The sequence below is a fragment of the Abrus precatorius genome, unplaced genomic scaffold (assembly GCF_003935025.1).
Source record: "Abrus precatorius isolate BTA unplaced genomic scaffold, Abrus_2018 Scaffold10, whole genome shotgun sequence".
Lineage (NCBI taxonomy): Eukaryota > Viridiplantae > Streptophyta > Magnoliopsida > Fabales > Fabaceae > Abrus > Abrus precatorius.
In genome coordinates this window covers 34,095,433-34,112,350 of record NW_020874292.1, presented here as the reverse complement: position 1 = coordinate 34,112,350, position 16,918 = coordinate 34,095,433, and the positions used below count along the sequence as shown (strand labels likewise).

Below are 16,918 nucleotides of genomic sequence, written 5' to 3'. Positions count from 1 at the left end.
AAAGAGGATGTGAGCAATAAGCTGAGTTGGGCTAGGTACAGCCGTACAGGTAGGTATAAATAACAGAAAAATAAAATGATTGGAAATCCCGCGGGCAAAACGAAAAACGGTTGAAGCGAGTCCCTGGGCCGGCCAAGATTCCAAGAAGATGCTAAAAGCAGTAGCCCCACTGTTCAACCGTCAGAAGCAGTCGCGGGCATTCAAGGAGTACTACGCAGGGTGGTTGAGCACCCTAAAGAACAACCTCCTCCCCCTCCTCCGTCGCTCAATGGGCGGCGAATCGCCAACAATCCTCTCAACCAACGTGGAGCTTCTAAACCAACACTTCCAAGCCTATTACTACGTCCTAGACGCCGTGGCCACCTCTGACCCCTTACAACTCCTCTCCCAAGAGTGGCGTAACTCACTCGAAAAACCCCTCCTCTGCCTCGGCGACCTCCACCCCTTCCTCTTCATCAACCTCGCTCGCTCCTTCCTCCAAGAAGAAACCGACAACAACGAAGACGATGACAAAGACTTCCCTCTCCCTCTCCCTCTCCCTCTCCCCGATAACTCCCAAACCATCGATCGCCCCTGGCAAGTGTCCTTAGCTTGGCGCAATGCCTCCGAAGTCTTGAACTCTCGCATGGACCAGATCGAGTTCGGCCTTAGAGTCATTGTTCCCACTCTCACCGACCGCTTGAAGCGCGCCGAGGACGCTTTCATGGACCGCATCGTAGGAGATTGGTTCCCCTGCAGAGACCGTAAAGGTGCAGCCCATGCGGCTGTTAGTGCTAACCTGAAGGGACACTTGGACGAGTTGGTCAACGTTTTTCTTTATGCCAATCGGCTACGGCGTAACGTTCTTTCGGATATTATTAGTGCGACGAGTGTGTACCAGGCGGCGTTGTTCTTTGAAGGGCTGGCCCAGTTCCTTATTGGGTTTAGGGAGGCTGAGTTGGTTTATGCGCTCGAACATTCCATGGGCTTCTCTCACTCTCACGCCCCCAAACAAGGCCGATCCCGTTGTCACTGATTCATTTTCTGTGTTCACTCTCTTCCTTTTTTGTAGTAAATAAATAAATCATCAAAATGCATTGTTACTGTGTGTTCAAGTTTCTAATTTGTAGTTATTGTATTTTACAATATGATTTGTGAGGAGATATTCATGCTTTACCCTTCTCGTCTCAATGGATTACTTTTTATGTTGAGAGGAATACATTACTCAACTCGCAGTTTCTTCCGTCGATACTAAAGTATTATTGTTAATATGAATAATAATAATTTAAAGAAAGTGTGTGAAATAGCTTATAATTACACGTTGAGAAGTGATACTCTTTAATAAATAACGTGAATAATTTCCTCTATACAAATATCAAATTTGGTATAATGTGGTAATTGGATCGAATAAATTAAGACTGATAAAACCTGTAAAATGAAATTATTTTTATGTGGAATTTATTCAATAAAAAAGGACGGAATGGATAAACACCATGCCATCACTTCCTTCGTTCGTTGGGGGAATCTGACTCCGAAAGCATATCACCCCATCATTGCTCCAATTTCAACTTTCTCTGTTTTTCATCAACAAATATTAAAATTTCTGGGTTCACCAAAACAGTGATAGGAAGAAGAAAAATATACAAATATTAACTGATTAACTTGACATACGTTTAATAACAAAACAAGAGATAATATATAACTCACCTTAATAATATATAACTCTTTTTTACAACTCATTCAAATAATATCTGAAATTCCAAACACAGCAGAAAAAAGTGGATGATACACAAATTCAGCACATTAACTTTTCAAATTGCTAATGATTTTAGTGTTGAGCTCAAATGCGGAATAACTTGGACGTGTAAATTAAAATTCTGACGTAAACTGGCGAGCAATAATTCAGACCTAATAAATAGATCTAGCAGCGCAGCGGTGTAACTTGTAAAGTGTGCACTGAAATACTTCCCAGGAAAGAGAGGTGGATCACAACGGATCACTTAAATACCAGGTCTTTCCTTAGCCAGAATCTTTCCAGTTACAACACTAATACAAATACACACATCTCCAGCAATCCAACAATCAGCCACGGAAGGATAACAAAAATAATTCTTTTCTGATGTGGAAGATCAGACTAAACTGCAACCACAGAGCATACTTTAACTGAATAAAATAAGCAGATAAAGAACACCACTATTTAACGTGGAAAAACCTCCAATGTGGAGGAAAAACCACGGGACAAACTCCGAAAAATATTCCACTATATCTCAGGATATTTACAATATCTTTTCAACACTCTATCACACAAGAGGTGTAAAATATAGTGTACACAGTGAGACCCACTCCTATTCAAATATTACAAATTTTGTAATACCAAGAAGAAATAGAGATGATACCCACCCCAGTGTATTTTTCTCACACTCTTAGGATTTACTCAACACTCTATTTCTTTTTCTCTCACAAACACTCACAATGCTTGATGAAATCTTGTGTGTGTTGCTGCTTGTGCTTCCTTCAATTTCATTTCACGGCTATTTATAGCCAAATAAAGTTACTATTCATTTAATAAAATATTATTAATTATTTATGAAGTCAAAAAAGGGAGCACCGAAATTGAAAATGTGCTGGACCTCACATTTAGCATAGCAAAAGGAAAGAAAATTGAGCTAGGTCAATTATTCCTTATCGACAAATGGCAACGATTCACGTCTTATCAACCTGGGTACGTAGTTCTAAGCCTAGTTAACCAACCAATTTGGTTGGACTCATTTTCAATGCTTTACAACATTAATTTATTGGCTTTTGGAGGCCACATATGATGGATGGAACAAATTGACGATACCAAAATGGTCAAAATCCCCACAGAAATAATGGCCTCTCTTTTGCCGTATCTTTATTTGTATCATACAAAACAGAACACTTTCTGAGACTCCATGTCATTGATCGAGTAAGAGTTATCCGAACAATAACTAAAAGGAAAGGTCTAGAAGCAGCTTTCCAAGTCCAACAACACCGTGGAACTTAACGAAATTGAAGTGATCCTGATGGGAATTTCTCGAATCACAACCCCCTAACATGCTATGCTACGTATCCATCATGATCATAAATTCTTCCATTTTAGAGCATCTTTAAATTGTTGCTGTGTTGGGCCCAAGCTAATCTGACTCGACAATCTTATTCCACTCCTTCTTGGTTAGGTCTTCTCGCAAATATAGGCTCTTAACGAATGTGGCCTTTGCTGTTTTATGTCCCAACACATAATTATTGATGAGGTTTTTCTTATTTTCTTCTGTGGGTATTCTGGTTGTCACACATTTTTTTAATGAATTTTAGTAATTTCAATTTTCAGAATTGAGTTTAAGCATTTACAAACAGTAAATTATTATTAAAAAAATATATGCTTTTATTACATTAAAGTTATAAAAGCATATTAAATATTTTTTTAATATTTATATATATATTTTTTAAGGAATGAGATCATGTTAAGCTTGGACTTTACAGTGATAAAATTATATTTAAAGAAATCTTGTGCATTTCACTTATGAATATAAAAAGCTAGAACTAGGAATCTTTACGAGGAAGAATATGTTTTGATAATGATATTATACATTAACTGTATGTTTTTATAATTAAAAAAAGGAGTATGTAAATACAACATATCTAGATCCAAAATCAAAACGAAGAACCCTTGTGGATATTTATGCATGAACTCATGCTAACCAACTAATTAAGAAGAAGAAACAGCTATCATTTTGAACAGAACTTCCCCTAAACGCAACCCGACTTGGGGATTTGGATTCTATGCCTAATTGATATTTCCTTACCAAAAATAAAGGGAAGAAAAAGCAGCTATTGGTTGGCAACTATCAGTGCACCCTCCCTTAAAGGCCCACTTTATGTTAAAAACTGATGAATCATGTGCTAATAAATTGCTTAGTTCACAAAGTAAGCAATTTATTAATGTTGCCATATGCCATTCCCAATCAGTAATTTATTAGGCGATGCTTTGAATGTAAGAAAAGTGATTTTGGATAACACAATTATTCGAGAGATCTCTGTCCCCATAAAACCATATTTGTGACCCATTGATTATCAATTTAGGAAAATTATGATATACTCAGTGGTCAATGGTCCCACCTGTTCTATAAATATATTTATCACAGAATTTATTTGAGAGATTTACTTAATCTTGCTTAAAATGCACGCCCACACATGTGCTCTTTAAGTAATTCTCCCTAATTTGTTCTCTCTTTTTATTTTGTGTTGTTTTTATTTTTAAAAGGAGCAAGTTTCACTGAAAATCTGTTAACGTTGACAACTTTTTCTAGTGTGATTAATAATTGTTAAAACCAAGCTATTGTCAAGAATAATACATATGAGGTTGAATTTTTTTTCAATTTTATTTTAGAGAGGAAAGAATGAGAATAGATAACGAACTCTCTCTATTTCTTGAAAAATAAAACAAAAATGCTCCCAAATTCATCTCTCTGTAATTGTAGACAATCTACAATCCCATGCAATGTCACCATCTCTGAGGCACGCTGACTCTTTCCAAATTACACTCATTTTTATGTTTATATTTGGCTTAGAAAATCAACCATAATTATTCTATCACATATTTATATTATATCACGTGTTTATCTTATATTTTTTATAATTAGGACTAAAAAAAAACTTTGTTTTGTTCCTTATAAAATTTATCCGAGGAAGTAACTTGTAACAAGTAGTCACTTTAATTTTTAATTTTATAAAATTTTCACTTTAATCTTTTATATTTTATTTTTTTATAAAATATAAAATAAATGTCATTTTATAAAGTCAAAAGATAAAAGTAAATTTTTGGTAAAATTAGATATTAAAATAATTGAGGGGTATTTGCTTACTCATAATTAAGTCTTGCAATTTAATCAACAAAAATGAGGGAATATAAAGAAAAAGACTCTTTTCAACTTGCAATTTCATGCTTTCTAAAATGTTGAGAATATTTTTACTGTCTTCTTATCTAATATGTGTCGTTCATATGATCTAATAAAATCAGAAAACAAATTATAATGCGTATACTTCTTTTTACCAGATTAGCTTATTATATATACATTAAACTTCATGTTAAAAAAAAAGGAAATGCTACGTAAAAACCGCTGCTGAATAATGAGGCTCTTTTGAAAAGGAATTGAAACTAAAATAAGAATTGGGGTCAATTGAGAAATCAGAGTTGTTATTAGACTTTTCTTCAAAATGTTCAAAATCTTGGACTTGGATATCTTGGATACGACCATATATTATATTCAAAATTTATTAGGCGATGCTTCTAGAATACTGAGTTCGTTAATCACCCATTTTGTCCAGCTAATATATCACTTAATGAGGTAGTTGATGGATTGAATCACGAATTAGTGAGATCAGTAAAATAAGAGAGTTTGAAATGGAGCTTAAAGGGGTGAATCTCTTCTATAATGGTGTCAAGGGAAGCAGACACAACAACCTGGCCAAACAGTGGAGCCTCCTTGTAATTCCAAATTTGAATGTCGTAAACAATGGATTTCAACGCCTTATCCAAACCACTGAACGGTCACGTTTTCCTTATTCGAAGGGTAAAAGCTATTTCATTTTGCTGACGCGATTCACCACAAATTCGGATCAACTTCCTCGTTCCCCTTCTTCCATCGGTTTTGCCGCTTTTTGCATTTTCTCCCCTACCCATCCCATTTTCTAATTCTAGAACCCCTCTGGTTGTCATGTCTATTTCGTTTGCAATCAAAATATCTTGCATTACATCATTAAAGCACGTTTTATAATAAATTTTTATTATAAATAATAAAATATATTAATAATATTAAATATCATAATTTTTAATAAAAAATATTATTTTAATTTTGACATTGAAAAAAGCAGGTTAAAAAATAGCTTATAATAATAAGATCAGATATCAATGTGGGGTACTTTTCCCATGTCAGACAGACGCGGACGACTCGCCACCATATTTGTGTTGTTTACAGTGGATTTATCAGTGTGTGGGACCCGTTGGTGACATGTCCATGGCTCGGGCCTACAAAAGAAGTATACGTAGTTTCATATTATAATTTAGTAATTAGTTAATACATTTTTTAAAATCAACTCATTTATTATTAAAATCAATAAATTATTTTTTAAGAATAAAATTATAGTTATTAATTTCATCAAATTAAGAGTACAATGATTAATTTTAAAGTATTATTAACAGAGTGAATTAATTTTGTATCTTACGCGAATGCTTGTTTGGTGTGGAGCAGAAGAATGAGATGTGAGTGAAGAGGAAGGTCTTATCATTTGTTTTGTTTGTAATATTTGGCTTCTCGACATAATGAATCAATCTCCACACCCACCGCCGAGTGGCTTTCTCCTGATACCTTCTGTTCACCAACCAATGTGTGTACTAATTATGCAGACATATACATTAAAATAAAATAATGCAATGAATGTGTATTTAAATGAAATAATGCAATAAATATTTTAGTAATAATTATAAAATTTACTATTTTGAATTTCATAAATTTATTAATTAACTTTTTAAAAATAATTTAATAGAGTAGACCCACTGTTTAAAATGATAAACCCATGCAAAAGCTTTGGTTGAAAACAGGGCATGAAGTCAGATACTACAGGCACCACCAAGAAAAACCAAGGCTTCTTAGTCAAATGCATCGTACAATGCAAAGCAGAAAGTACAATATTAATTATCAAATAAAAGAGTTATGAAATTAAAAAAAAGGATTATGAGAGAGAGAGAAGAAAGGGTTGACAGTGAAAAGTGGTTTTGTGAAAACAACAAGGAAACCACAGGAAGGTTGAGGGTAGTAATGGACGGTTCTTTCACAGAAACAGATGTAAATAACGTTTGCATTTAATCTCAAATTCCAACAGCGGTGCCCACAATGGATTACAGAGGAGAAAAGTTAACTCCTTTTCATTTTACCCTTTTCTTATTTATCATTAATAATTCTCTTCCTCATTTCACTATAAAAGCCCCTTCCCAACCCTTCTTCTTCACCATTCAATCCCCATTTCGTTTGCTTCAGATATTTTCATTTGTTTTGCGTTTTCTTTATCTCTGTTGTGTTTCTCTTCCTCAGCTTCCTCTCTTAGCATTGTCACATTACATTTATTTTGTTCCTTTCCCCTGGTGCAAGCCTTCAAATTTGAGGTGAGTAACTTATTATCTACAATTCTGTTTTTTTATTTGAACATGAATGTCAATATTTATTTACCTAAAATCTTTATATTGTTTTTTTTAATATATTTTCTTTGAAAAACATCTACCTCATCCCTACAATATCTACCTCACCCCGACGATATCTAATTAGTTGTTACTCTTTGTTTTTAAGTGTTGTTTTTATATGATCTGCTTATACAGTAGTACTATAGTGCTATACACTGCATGAACAATGTCAGTGGCCAAGGGCTGGACCAGACTTCTATTAAACGAATACTCCAACAACTAGGCATGGGGTCTAGTAGGTAACATGTAACTCCAAAAAGTTATTGCTTGTTATCTACACGAAAATGTACCCACAGCTACGACCACCACACACACAAAATCAAAGGAAAAAAAGAAGAAGATAAAAACTAAAACGAAGAAAGAGAACAATTCAAAAATTCCACTAAGAAATAAGTCAACATACTTACATTATGTAGATAAGAATGAATCAGTGCTATTTGAGGTAAAATAATCTTTCCCTTTCAGTAATTGAAATGGACATTATATAGCTTGAATCAGCATATTGATATCCGAAATTAACTTAGTGTTAAAACCAATACCTTTTTTAATTTTTAAATTGATATTAGTGTTTTTTGTTTTTCATTGTTTATAAATAATTATCATAGATTGATATAAAAATTTAATGCATTTTTGTGATAGTTGATAAGTTTCTTGAATCTTGGGCAAGTCCCATGTGCAATATTCATGTTTAATTTGCTTTGAAATAAACAAAGAGATAATAAATATCTTAATGGGAAAGTTTGAAATGTTTTGGGTTGTGTAATGTTTGCTTTATTGGAAAACATGTCTTAAGCATATAGAAAAATGCCTTGGATTTGTCGGATATACAGTATCTGCCTTGATTATTACTATTATTTCTTGTCTAGATAAAAAATTGAGCTGCAAATAAATCTATTACCTAAAAGGAAGCAATGTTTTTTACTCACATCAGAATACATGAACGAAGAAATGATAAATAAGTTTCTTCATCACCAATTCAAAAATCATTTGGGCAAGTTTAATTTTTTTTAATAATATAATATTTGAATAATGTTGGATAAATGTGTCAATTAGCAATAATGGACAGCATCATGATTTTCTCATATTAATGGAATGTTTGCATTGATTATTCCATTTAAGCGTAATTATACTTTAAATATTTATTGCGAAACTACATTTTTATTCAATTTTTTTTAGCTTGTATAATATTTCACACAATAAAAAAATTATATGTATTAAATTTTTAATAAAATTATAATATTTAATAGTTGTAATATATTAAATTTTGTAATTTTTAATAAAAATTTATTATTTATAATTTTTTATTATGTTTATTGTTGCACATATGTTAAATAGTATGTGTTTATTTAATATTTATATGCGAGTTTATAATGAAAAGCAAATACTTTAATCTAGGAGAATAAAAATGAGATATCTACAATCAATCGAATGTAGCATTTTGACATGCGCTAAAATGATTGTTCCTTCTATTTTACGTTCCTAAAAATAATAATTTTAAAGCAATTATATAACTAATGTTTTGGTCAAATTGTTTTATTTAAATGAGAAAAAAGATATTGTTTTTCCGACAATTGATCAGATAAATAACTATTTTATATTTACTATTATTAATTAATAAAATTAGACAGAAGACCAATTTTACCATTACAATAACATTTTGTTAAACCAGACAAATTTACTTTAATCAAGCACCTTTTTACAAAATAATTTATATGATCTTAACACTTTTACGTCTGTTTTAAAAAATAAAATAACTTCTTCTGCTAACACTGGATTTTATCTCTCAGAATAAATTTTAACCTTATAAAAACCGAAGATAGACCAGACCAACTTTAGTCTTATGATACGTAATGTTCCATTGTACCCTCGAAAAAAACCTTTTAATACATGGGAAGCTACGTGTAGAATATAATTTTTACGTGCTGCATTTACAAATTCATCCTTGGCAGAGAGAGAAGGATTTGGACTTTGTTGAATAATTGAATTCGTGGAAACTTGTCTCCTCCATTTCTTTTGTACCTTTCTCTCTCTGTTTGGCGCTCCTTGTCTATAAATTAACACTTCCACCCCTTCATTCTCCATTCATTCATTCCTTCTCCTCCATCACCCTTTCATTTTTTGCGTTTATTCTGTTTCTATAGGTATTCTTTTACTCTCCTCTCTTTCTCTTTATTCTGCTTCATTTTTTCTCTCTTTTTTGTCCTTATTCTGTTCATTCCTTTTCATCTCATTACTTTCATCTCTTTGGCTGTTCAACACTGCCACCTAGTTTTCACTCTAAAAGATCTAACACCTTGTTTTCAACACTACCATTGGATCAGAGTCGGTACATGATCCTGGATCTCGAGTACTTTTTGTTATCATCTCCATGTCAGAGAACTTGGGGAGTTGTAGCTCTGTTTTGGGGTGTTGTCTTTGTTGAGTTTTGGCTCATTTTACTTGGGAATTGCCATTCCGCAGTTCATGCTTGGTTTCTGGAAATACAGTTCTGTGGTTTTGTCGGTTAGCCATTCTGTTTTCTCTGCTAAAACAAACTTCAAACTCAAATGCGTTTCCTGGGTTAAATATATTAAATTAAATAAATAAACAAATGAAGATAAAAATAACATTTATTATTTTTGTCTGTAGAACTAAGATCTTCTTCATTGGTTTCTCATTATGTTAGTTAATTTTTTTTATGCATGCTGACGCCGGGGTTTAAGATGTTTGACCTTGGATTAACCAATTAATTTTAGCTTTTAATTGAAGTTTGAACATTTAAACTTTTGGTTTGCTCTTGGAGTTCTAATAAATGAGACTATTAAAAATATAATATAACTGATTATGCTGCTAAAAGAAACTGCATCTTCGGATTATTCCCCTTGCACTATGTGAGGCAGAGATAATAGTTCAAATAAGGTACAGGATCAACAATTAATATTTTTCTGGGGAAGTGGTTGGTGAGGGACGGTGGGTAGGTCTTGAAATCCAATCCAGTCTTCTGGAATTTATTTTCCACATTGTTTTGGTTTTGGTTTTTGACTTTTGGTGATTATCCTTATCCTTTTTATGGTGGCTTATTGCATACAATTCTTAACTTGTTTCGTATTCTGCTTTTGTTGTTACAGTTGAAAGTTCCTCCTCTGAAGCAATGGCTAATGTGCATCATCTGACCCACTCTTCCTCTTTCCGGGAGAGGCTTGATGAGACTCTCAGTGGTCAAAGGAATGAAATTGTGGCCCTTCTCTCAAGGTAGCTAGCTCAAAAATCTTATTTTTTTACCTTCTTAATAACTAACTTTGGTACGAGGATGTGGCATAACACTAAAAATCTCATGGTATTAAAAGGATTGAAGCCAAGGGCAAGGGAATCCTGCAACACCACCAGGTTATTGCAGAGTTTGAGGAAATCCCTGAGGAGAAAAGGAAAAAACTACTTGATGGGGCCTTTGGAGAAGTTTTGAGATCTACACAGGTAATTTTTATTTATATTTTTGGTTTTTGTGGGGTTATATTCAACTTCAAGCTATAATTTGTGGGTTTTGTTAAAGTAATCTCATTTGAGCGGTTTTTGTTGCGTGTAGGAAGCCATAGTGTTGCCACCATATGTTGCTCTGGCTGTTCGTCCAAGGCCTGGTGTCTGGGAGTATCTGCGAGTGAATGTGCACATGCTTGTTGTTGATGAGTTGCGTCCAGCTGAGTATCTGCGTTTCAAGGAGGAACTTGTTGAGGGAAGGTAATTAGTTAAGGTTTTGAGTTTCTAATGAAGAGTTGTTGATGTCCTTTGCATATCCATCAAGACAATTTAACATGTTTTTCTTATTCTTGATGCAGTGCTAATGGCAACTTTGTGCTTGAGTTGGACTTTGAACCATTTAATGCATCCTTTCCCCGTCCAACTTTGAACAAGTCAATTGGGAATGGTGTCGAGTTTCTCAATCGCCATCTTTCTGCTAAGCTCTTCCATGACAAGGAGAGCATGCAGCCACTGCTTGAATTCCTCAGGCTTCACAGCTACAAGGGAAAGGTATACTTTTTTGTTTGGAAGCGTATGCTTGTGAATTATCCAAATTAGCAGTGCTTGACATTGTATTGCATGAATTCAATCCTTATTTGGTACTAGTATTACCCTTCTATAAGACAATTAACAGTAATTGCTCTATAAGGCAAATTCTTCATTGTTTGATTACTTAATCAAGAATGCAAATCTGAGAATTCTGTAGCTTTTCTATATAAAATATATGCATTGTTCATTCTCTTACATTTTTATTTTATTTTAATGAATTTTGGTGGGTTTGTTGCAGACTATGATGTTGAATGACAGGATTCAAAATCTTAACTCTCTCCAACATGTTTTGAGAAAGGCAGAAGACTATCTGAGCACAATTGCTCCTGCAACGCCCTACTCAGAATTTGAACAAAAATTCCGTGAGATTGGTTTGGAGAGAGGCTGGGGTGACACCGCTGAGCGTGTCCTTGAGATGATTCAGCTTCTGTTGGATCTTCTTGAGGCACCTGACCCTTGCACCCTCGAGACATTCCTTGGAAGAATCCCAATGGTCTTTAATGTTGTTATCCTTTCTCCACATGGTTACTTTGCCCAAGACAATGTCTTGGGGTACCCTGACACTGGTGGACAGGTTAGTTGAGACAACAATTGTATCATTTTTCATACTATTTTAGTACTTATCAAGGTTTTGTGACATGCTTTAACTTGTTGGTTCAGGTTGTTTACATCTTGGATCAAGTTCGTGCCTTGGAGAATGAGATGCTCAACCGCATCAAGAAACAAGGCTTGGATATCACCCCTCGTATTCTCATTGTATGTCCTAGTATAGTTGTGAGAGTTTAACATAGTTAAGTGCTGTAGCTTATGGATATTTCTCTAACTGGAGCCTGTGATTCTGTTAAATGCAGATTACCCGTCTTCTCCCTGATGCAGTAGGAACTACTTGTGGCCAACGCCTCGAGAAGGTGTACGATACCGAATATTGCCACATTCTTCGAGTTCCATTTAGAACAGAGAAGGGAATTGTTCGCAAGTGGATCTCAAGATTTGAAGTCTGGCCCTACCTAGAGACTTACACTGAGGTAAATTTTAAATTTTTCTCACAATTTGGACATGGATCGTTCAAGCATGGTGATGTTTTCTCTTCACTTGAATTTTACTGTATTTCTTGTCATTATTAGGATGTTGCCCATGAACTTGCCAAAGAGTTGGAAGGCAAGCCTGATCTGATCGTTGGAAACTACAGTGATGGAAACATTGTTGCCTCTTTGTTAGCACACAAATTGGGCGTAACTCAGGTTAGTTTCTAGTTCAAGTTGTTACATTTTGTTTATACTACAGCATGGGACCTGATAAAGTTCCTACCTAAATTCAGTGTACCATTGCTCATGCACTTGAGAAGACCAAATACCCCGAGTCTGACATTTACTGGAAAAAATTTGAAGACAAATATCACTTTTCATGCCAATTTACTGCTGATCTTTTTGCAATGAACCACACAGACTTCATCATCACTAGCACATTCCAAGAGATTGCTGGGAGGTGAGCTATCATATCCCATTGTTCACTATGTTTTATATGCACCATTCTAACTATTGATTAGCTTACTTAAATTCTTGTATCTGTGTTCTTTCATCTACAGCAAGGATACCGTTGGACAGTATGAGAGTCACACCGCCTTCACCCTTCCAGGACTTTACCGTGTTGTTCATGGTATTGATGTCTTTGATCCAAAGTTCAACATTGTCTCACCTGGAGCTGACATGAACATATACTTCCCATACACTGAAACTAAGCGTAGATTGACATCCTTCCACCCTGAGATTGAAGAGCTTCTTTACAGCTCTGTGGAGAATGAGGAGCACATGTAAGTTTCCCTCTCTTATTCCCTCAACCCCTTCCCAATGTTGTCATAGAACATTTGTTTAAAGAAAATGTTTCTTGGGTTGTGAATGGTACTGGCATTTCTGTTTGTTTAACATAATGCCATTGTAACAGATGTGTATTGAAGGACCGCAACAAGCCAATCATCTTTACCATGGCAAGGCTGGACCGTGTGAAGAACATCACAGGGCTTGTTGAGTGGTACGGCAAGAACGAGCGGCTCCGTGAGTTGGTAAACCTGGTGGTTGTGGCAGGAGACAGGAGGAAGGAGTCAAAGGACTTGGAAGAGAAAGCTGAGATGAAGAAAATGTATGGCCTCATTGAGACCTACAAGTTGAATGGACAATTCAGATGGATATCCTCTCAGATGAACAGAGTGAGGAATGGAGAGCTGTACCGTGTGATTTGTGACACAAAGGGTGCTTTTGTCCAGCCTGCAATTTATGAAGCTTTTGGTTTGACTGTTGTTGAGGCCATGACTTGTGGGTTGCCAACATTTGCCACTTGCAATGGTGGTCCTGCTGAGATCATTGTGCATGGAAAATCTGGCTACCACATTGACCCTTACCATGGTGATCAAGCTGCTGAGATCCTTGTTGACTTCTTTGAGAAGAGCAAGGCTGACCCATCTCATTGGGACAAAATCTCCCAGGGTGGCCTCAAGCGTATTCATGAGAAGTAAGCACCTAAATCATACTTTAAATCCATTCTTCAATACACTTTTTAAAAAGATATGTTGCAGAATGTGTTCAGATAATTACTAATATTTTTCTTTCAAAAAATTTCGCTCAAATGTTAATCTTTGCTAACATTAGTTTAGAAATTAAAATTAAAAAAATTATTAAAAATAATTTTCAATGTACTATCAGTATAATTTATATAGAAAAAATTCTAATTCCTTAGCTAACCATTTAGGAGCACAAGACAGCAACACCAAAATTTCACTAAAACATCACCACATTGTGTTTTGCACAGAACATATGTTAGTTTGAGTGAGTTTTGATTTTGTGATTGAGGTTTATCTTTTGTCTCATTTGCTCCACAGGTACACATGGCAAATTTACTCTGATAGGCTTCTGACTCTCACTGGTGTCTATGGCTTCTGGAAGCATGTCACCAACCTTGATCGCCGTGAGAGCAAACGCTACCTCGAGATGTTCTACGCCCTAAAGTACCGCAAATTGGTATATATGCATTCTACTCATTACATTATTCAATTGTTTCATTAATGAATTAAATTTGATATTTGGAGTTACTGAAATAGGTCAGGGTACTATTTTTCCTCAAAGCAATGCGTAGTCTGTTATCAATTTATTTATTTTTACAAATAAAATTCAGCATAGCTAAAAGTGCTATTGAACAAAAGGGATAGTTTTTGAACAAAACACTATATTAAGCAATTTTGGGGTTATCATTTAATTAAAATTGAAGTTTTTCTTCCATATTTTGTACAATAATAATTAAAATAATGGTTTGCACTAATTTTAAAATGAAAGTTCAGATTTAATTGAGGTGGGTTTAATTCTAAATGCACAACATTTACAACACCTATGTCTTGACCTTTTTTATTTTCCTTTTCTTTCTTTGAAATGTGAACTTACTGATATATTATGTCATTCTCGTGACCTCAGGCTGAGTCTGTGCCCCTTGCTGTTGAAGAGTAAAAATCAAGGCTGAAGAGAAGAGTGTTGGAGAAACCGGCTTTTGGTTATTTGGAGTCTTATGGAGAATTTACAAATAACGCCATTGATTTTGATTGTGATTAGGTTTCCGATTTAAAAAAGTCTAAAAAATTGTCTTTGAGATTTTGGGTTAAAAAAGTGAAAAAACATAAAAAAAAAGGTCCTTGTCTTTCTGTTATTGCAATATTGAATATGATTGGAAATCTTTAGATTTGGGTGTTCAACCCCATCAATTCAATTTAAAGATGTGCCTTCAATTCAATTTCGGTGTTTATTGGTCCACAATTCCCCTTCAACTTCACTTTATCATCTGTGGGATCCTTTTATGTTTATCTTTACCCTTTTATCTAATTGTGCAATCCTATTTATTGAACACAGATTCGTTAAGTATAATTCACTAGTGACAATTAACAAAAAAAATCCTTTTCATCTAGATTTTATTTACGTGTTGGCCCATTATGTTACACGTCTCGTAATTATGAGAGATTGAGAATTGCTTGGCAAATTGAAACCACTAGTTCTCTGGGTATGCACCTTTTTAAGGTACATGGTGAACAAGTGAACTCATGATTAGCCTTCAAATACTTGGCTTATTTCAAGCCCTTGGCAGTGATGTCCAACTATTAGCACTTTATCATAAAAGAATGGGCCCTTGTGAGCATTAGTTCCTTGACATCCAAAATTCAGGAGGGTAAAGTGCATCCATTTTCAAAGATATTTAGGGAAAAACTATTATTTTTTCTGTTGAATATGGCGTAATGTAGTGTTTGTGAAGCCACTTCCATATACCATTTGCTTGTGCAGTTGTCGTGACAACAAAAGCAAAAAGCTCCAAACAACATCCAATTTGGTTTCAGGTTGTTCCTTCTGACAGCCTTTTATTTAGATGGAACTTATCAACGAATCAATCCAATATTTATCTAGATTTAAAGCTAATTTTAAACGTTATCTTTTAACTTAATAAAAATAAATATAATTATTATAGTTTTATTTAAATTTATCTTTAAAGTATCTTGAGATGTAAATTTTTTTATTAAATTATCACATTTAATCGTATTTAACATTTCTTCTTCCAATTGATAATAAAGTCAACTTTTATTTATTTCTTTATGCATGATTGATCTTAAGTGAGATTTAATTAATTTTAGTTATAAAAAACTTCTTATATTTACTTCAAGGTGATGTTTCCTTAGTAGATGTGATGTTAAGGGAAATTTTGATTCTTGCTATCTACAACTTCTCTTAACTGTAATGTAAGATTTCTATCAAGTGAAAGAAAATATTAAATTTTTTTTTTTAGTGATGGGAGAGTACAAAAATGAAAGGAAAAGAAGAGAGAATATACTCAATTAATAGGTGAAATGACGGGACGTGTAATCTATACAAAAGGAAAAATAAATGGTTTTTTAGGAATAATGTTATTACTCCTAATAACTTTTTTAAAAAGATTATTACTAAGATTAAATATATTTTTTGGAAAGTGTTTGAAAGAGTTCATGACTTCATAGACTCATTTTTATTTTGAAACTTATTTAATTTATAATTATTTATATTTTATATTTTTAATACATATTATATAATTTATTTAAATTGTTTGATTTAAATCATTCATTAATTTAAGAAAGGCACCTTGTTAATTCTATTTCTAATTTAATTAAAAATACCTATGTTGTAGTAGTTTGGTGATCCTAAAATTGTAAATTATTTTATTTTCACTGTCTTAATTTTAATTAAAAAATTAATTCATTTTTTAAATTAAAAAGTATTCGTCACACACTTATAACATTATGCATGTCTATGTAAAGTTTATAATATAATAAATACTTAAAAAAAGATACTGTAGAATATATGTGTGTCTATATATATATATATATATATGACACACAAACACACACGTTAATTGTTCAAGAACGTGTGTAGATGATATGAGGGAACTTGAACTTTTTCCACCTGTTGTATACATAATAAATAAACATATTTGGTATTTCTCTTCATGTAGGACCCAGGAATTCAAACAATATACTGCACAAACAAATGGAGTCAATTGCAAACAAATACAGGGACGTTGCATCAAAGCAAAGTAGGAGAACATGAATATCATTATTCATTTTCATAGAATTGTTGCTTTCTT

At 33.7% G+C, this 16,918-nt stretch overlaps 2 protein-coding genes across 3 annotated transcripts; both read left to right on the top strand.

The window, feature by feature from the left end:
• The first annotated feature begins 148 nt into the window (after positions 1-148).
• On the top strand, positions 149-1,015 carry LOC113852340 (protein INAPERTURATE POLLEN1). Its single transcript, XM_027482568.1, has one exon. The coding sequence runs from the start codon at positions 149-151 to the stop codon at positions 1,013-1,015; it is 867 nt and encodes a 288-aa protein (XP_027338369.1).
• Positions 1,016-9,197: 8,182 nt separating this feature from the next.
• Positions 9,198-15,070, top strand: LOC113853320 (sucrose synthase-like). 2 transcript variants are annotated; one of them, XM_027483910.1, is made up of 14 exons: positions 9,198-9,375; positions 10,342-10,465; positions 10,561-10,687; positions 10,797-10,948; positions 11,047-11,239; positions 11,517-11,852; positions 11,939-12,034; positions 12,130-12,303; positions 12,403-12,519; positions 12,597-12,763; positions 12,864-13,088; positions 13,220-13,783; positions 14,151-14,289; positions 14,737-15,070. In XM_027483910.1, exons 2-14 carry the CDS (start codon positions 10,365-10,367, stop codon positions 14,767-14,769), a joined length of 2,424 nt encoding a protein of 807 aa, XP_027339711.1. In that variant the 5' UTR covers positions 9,198-9,375; positions 10,342-10,364; the 3' UTR covers positions 14,770-15,070. The 2 variants fall into 2 exon arrangements, with proteins under 2 accessions (XP_027339711.1, XP_027339710.1); XM_027483909.1 differs by having other exon boundaries at positions 9,272-9,375; positions 14,151-15,046.
• The last annotated feature ends 1,848 nt before the right edge of the window (positions 15,071-16,918 follow it).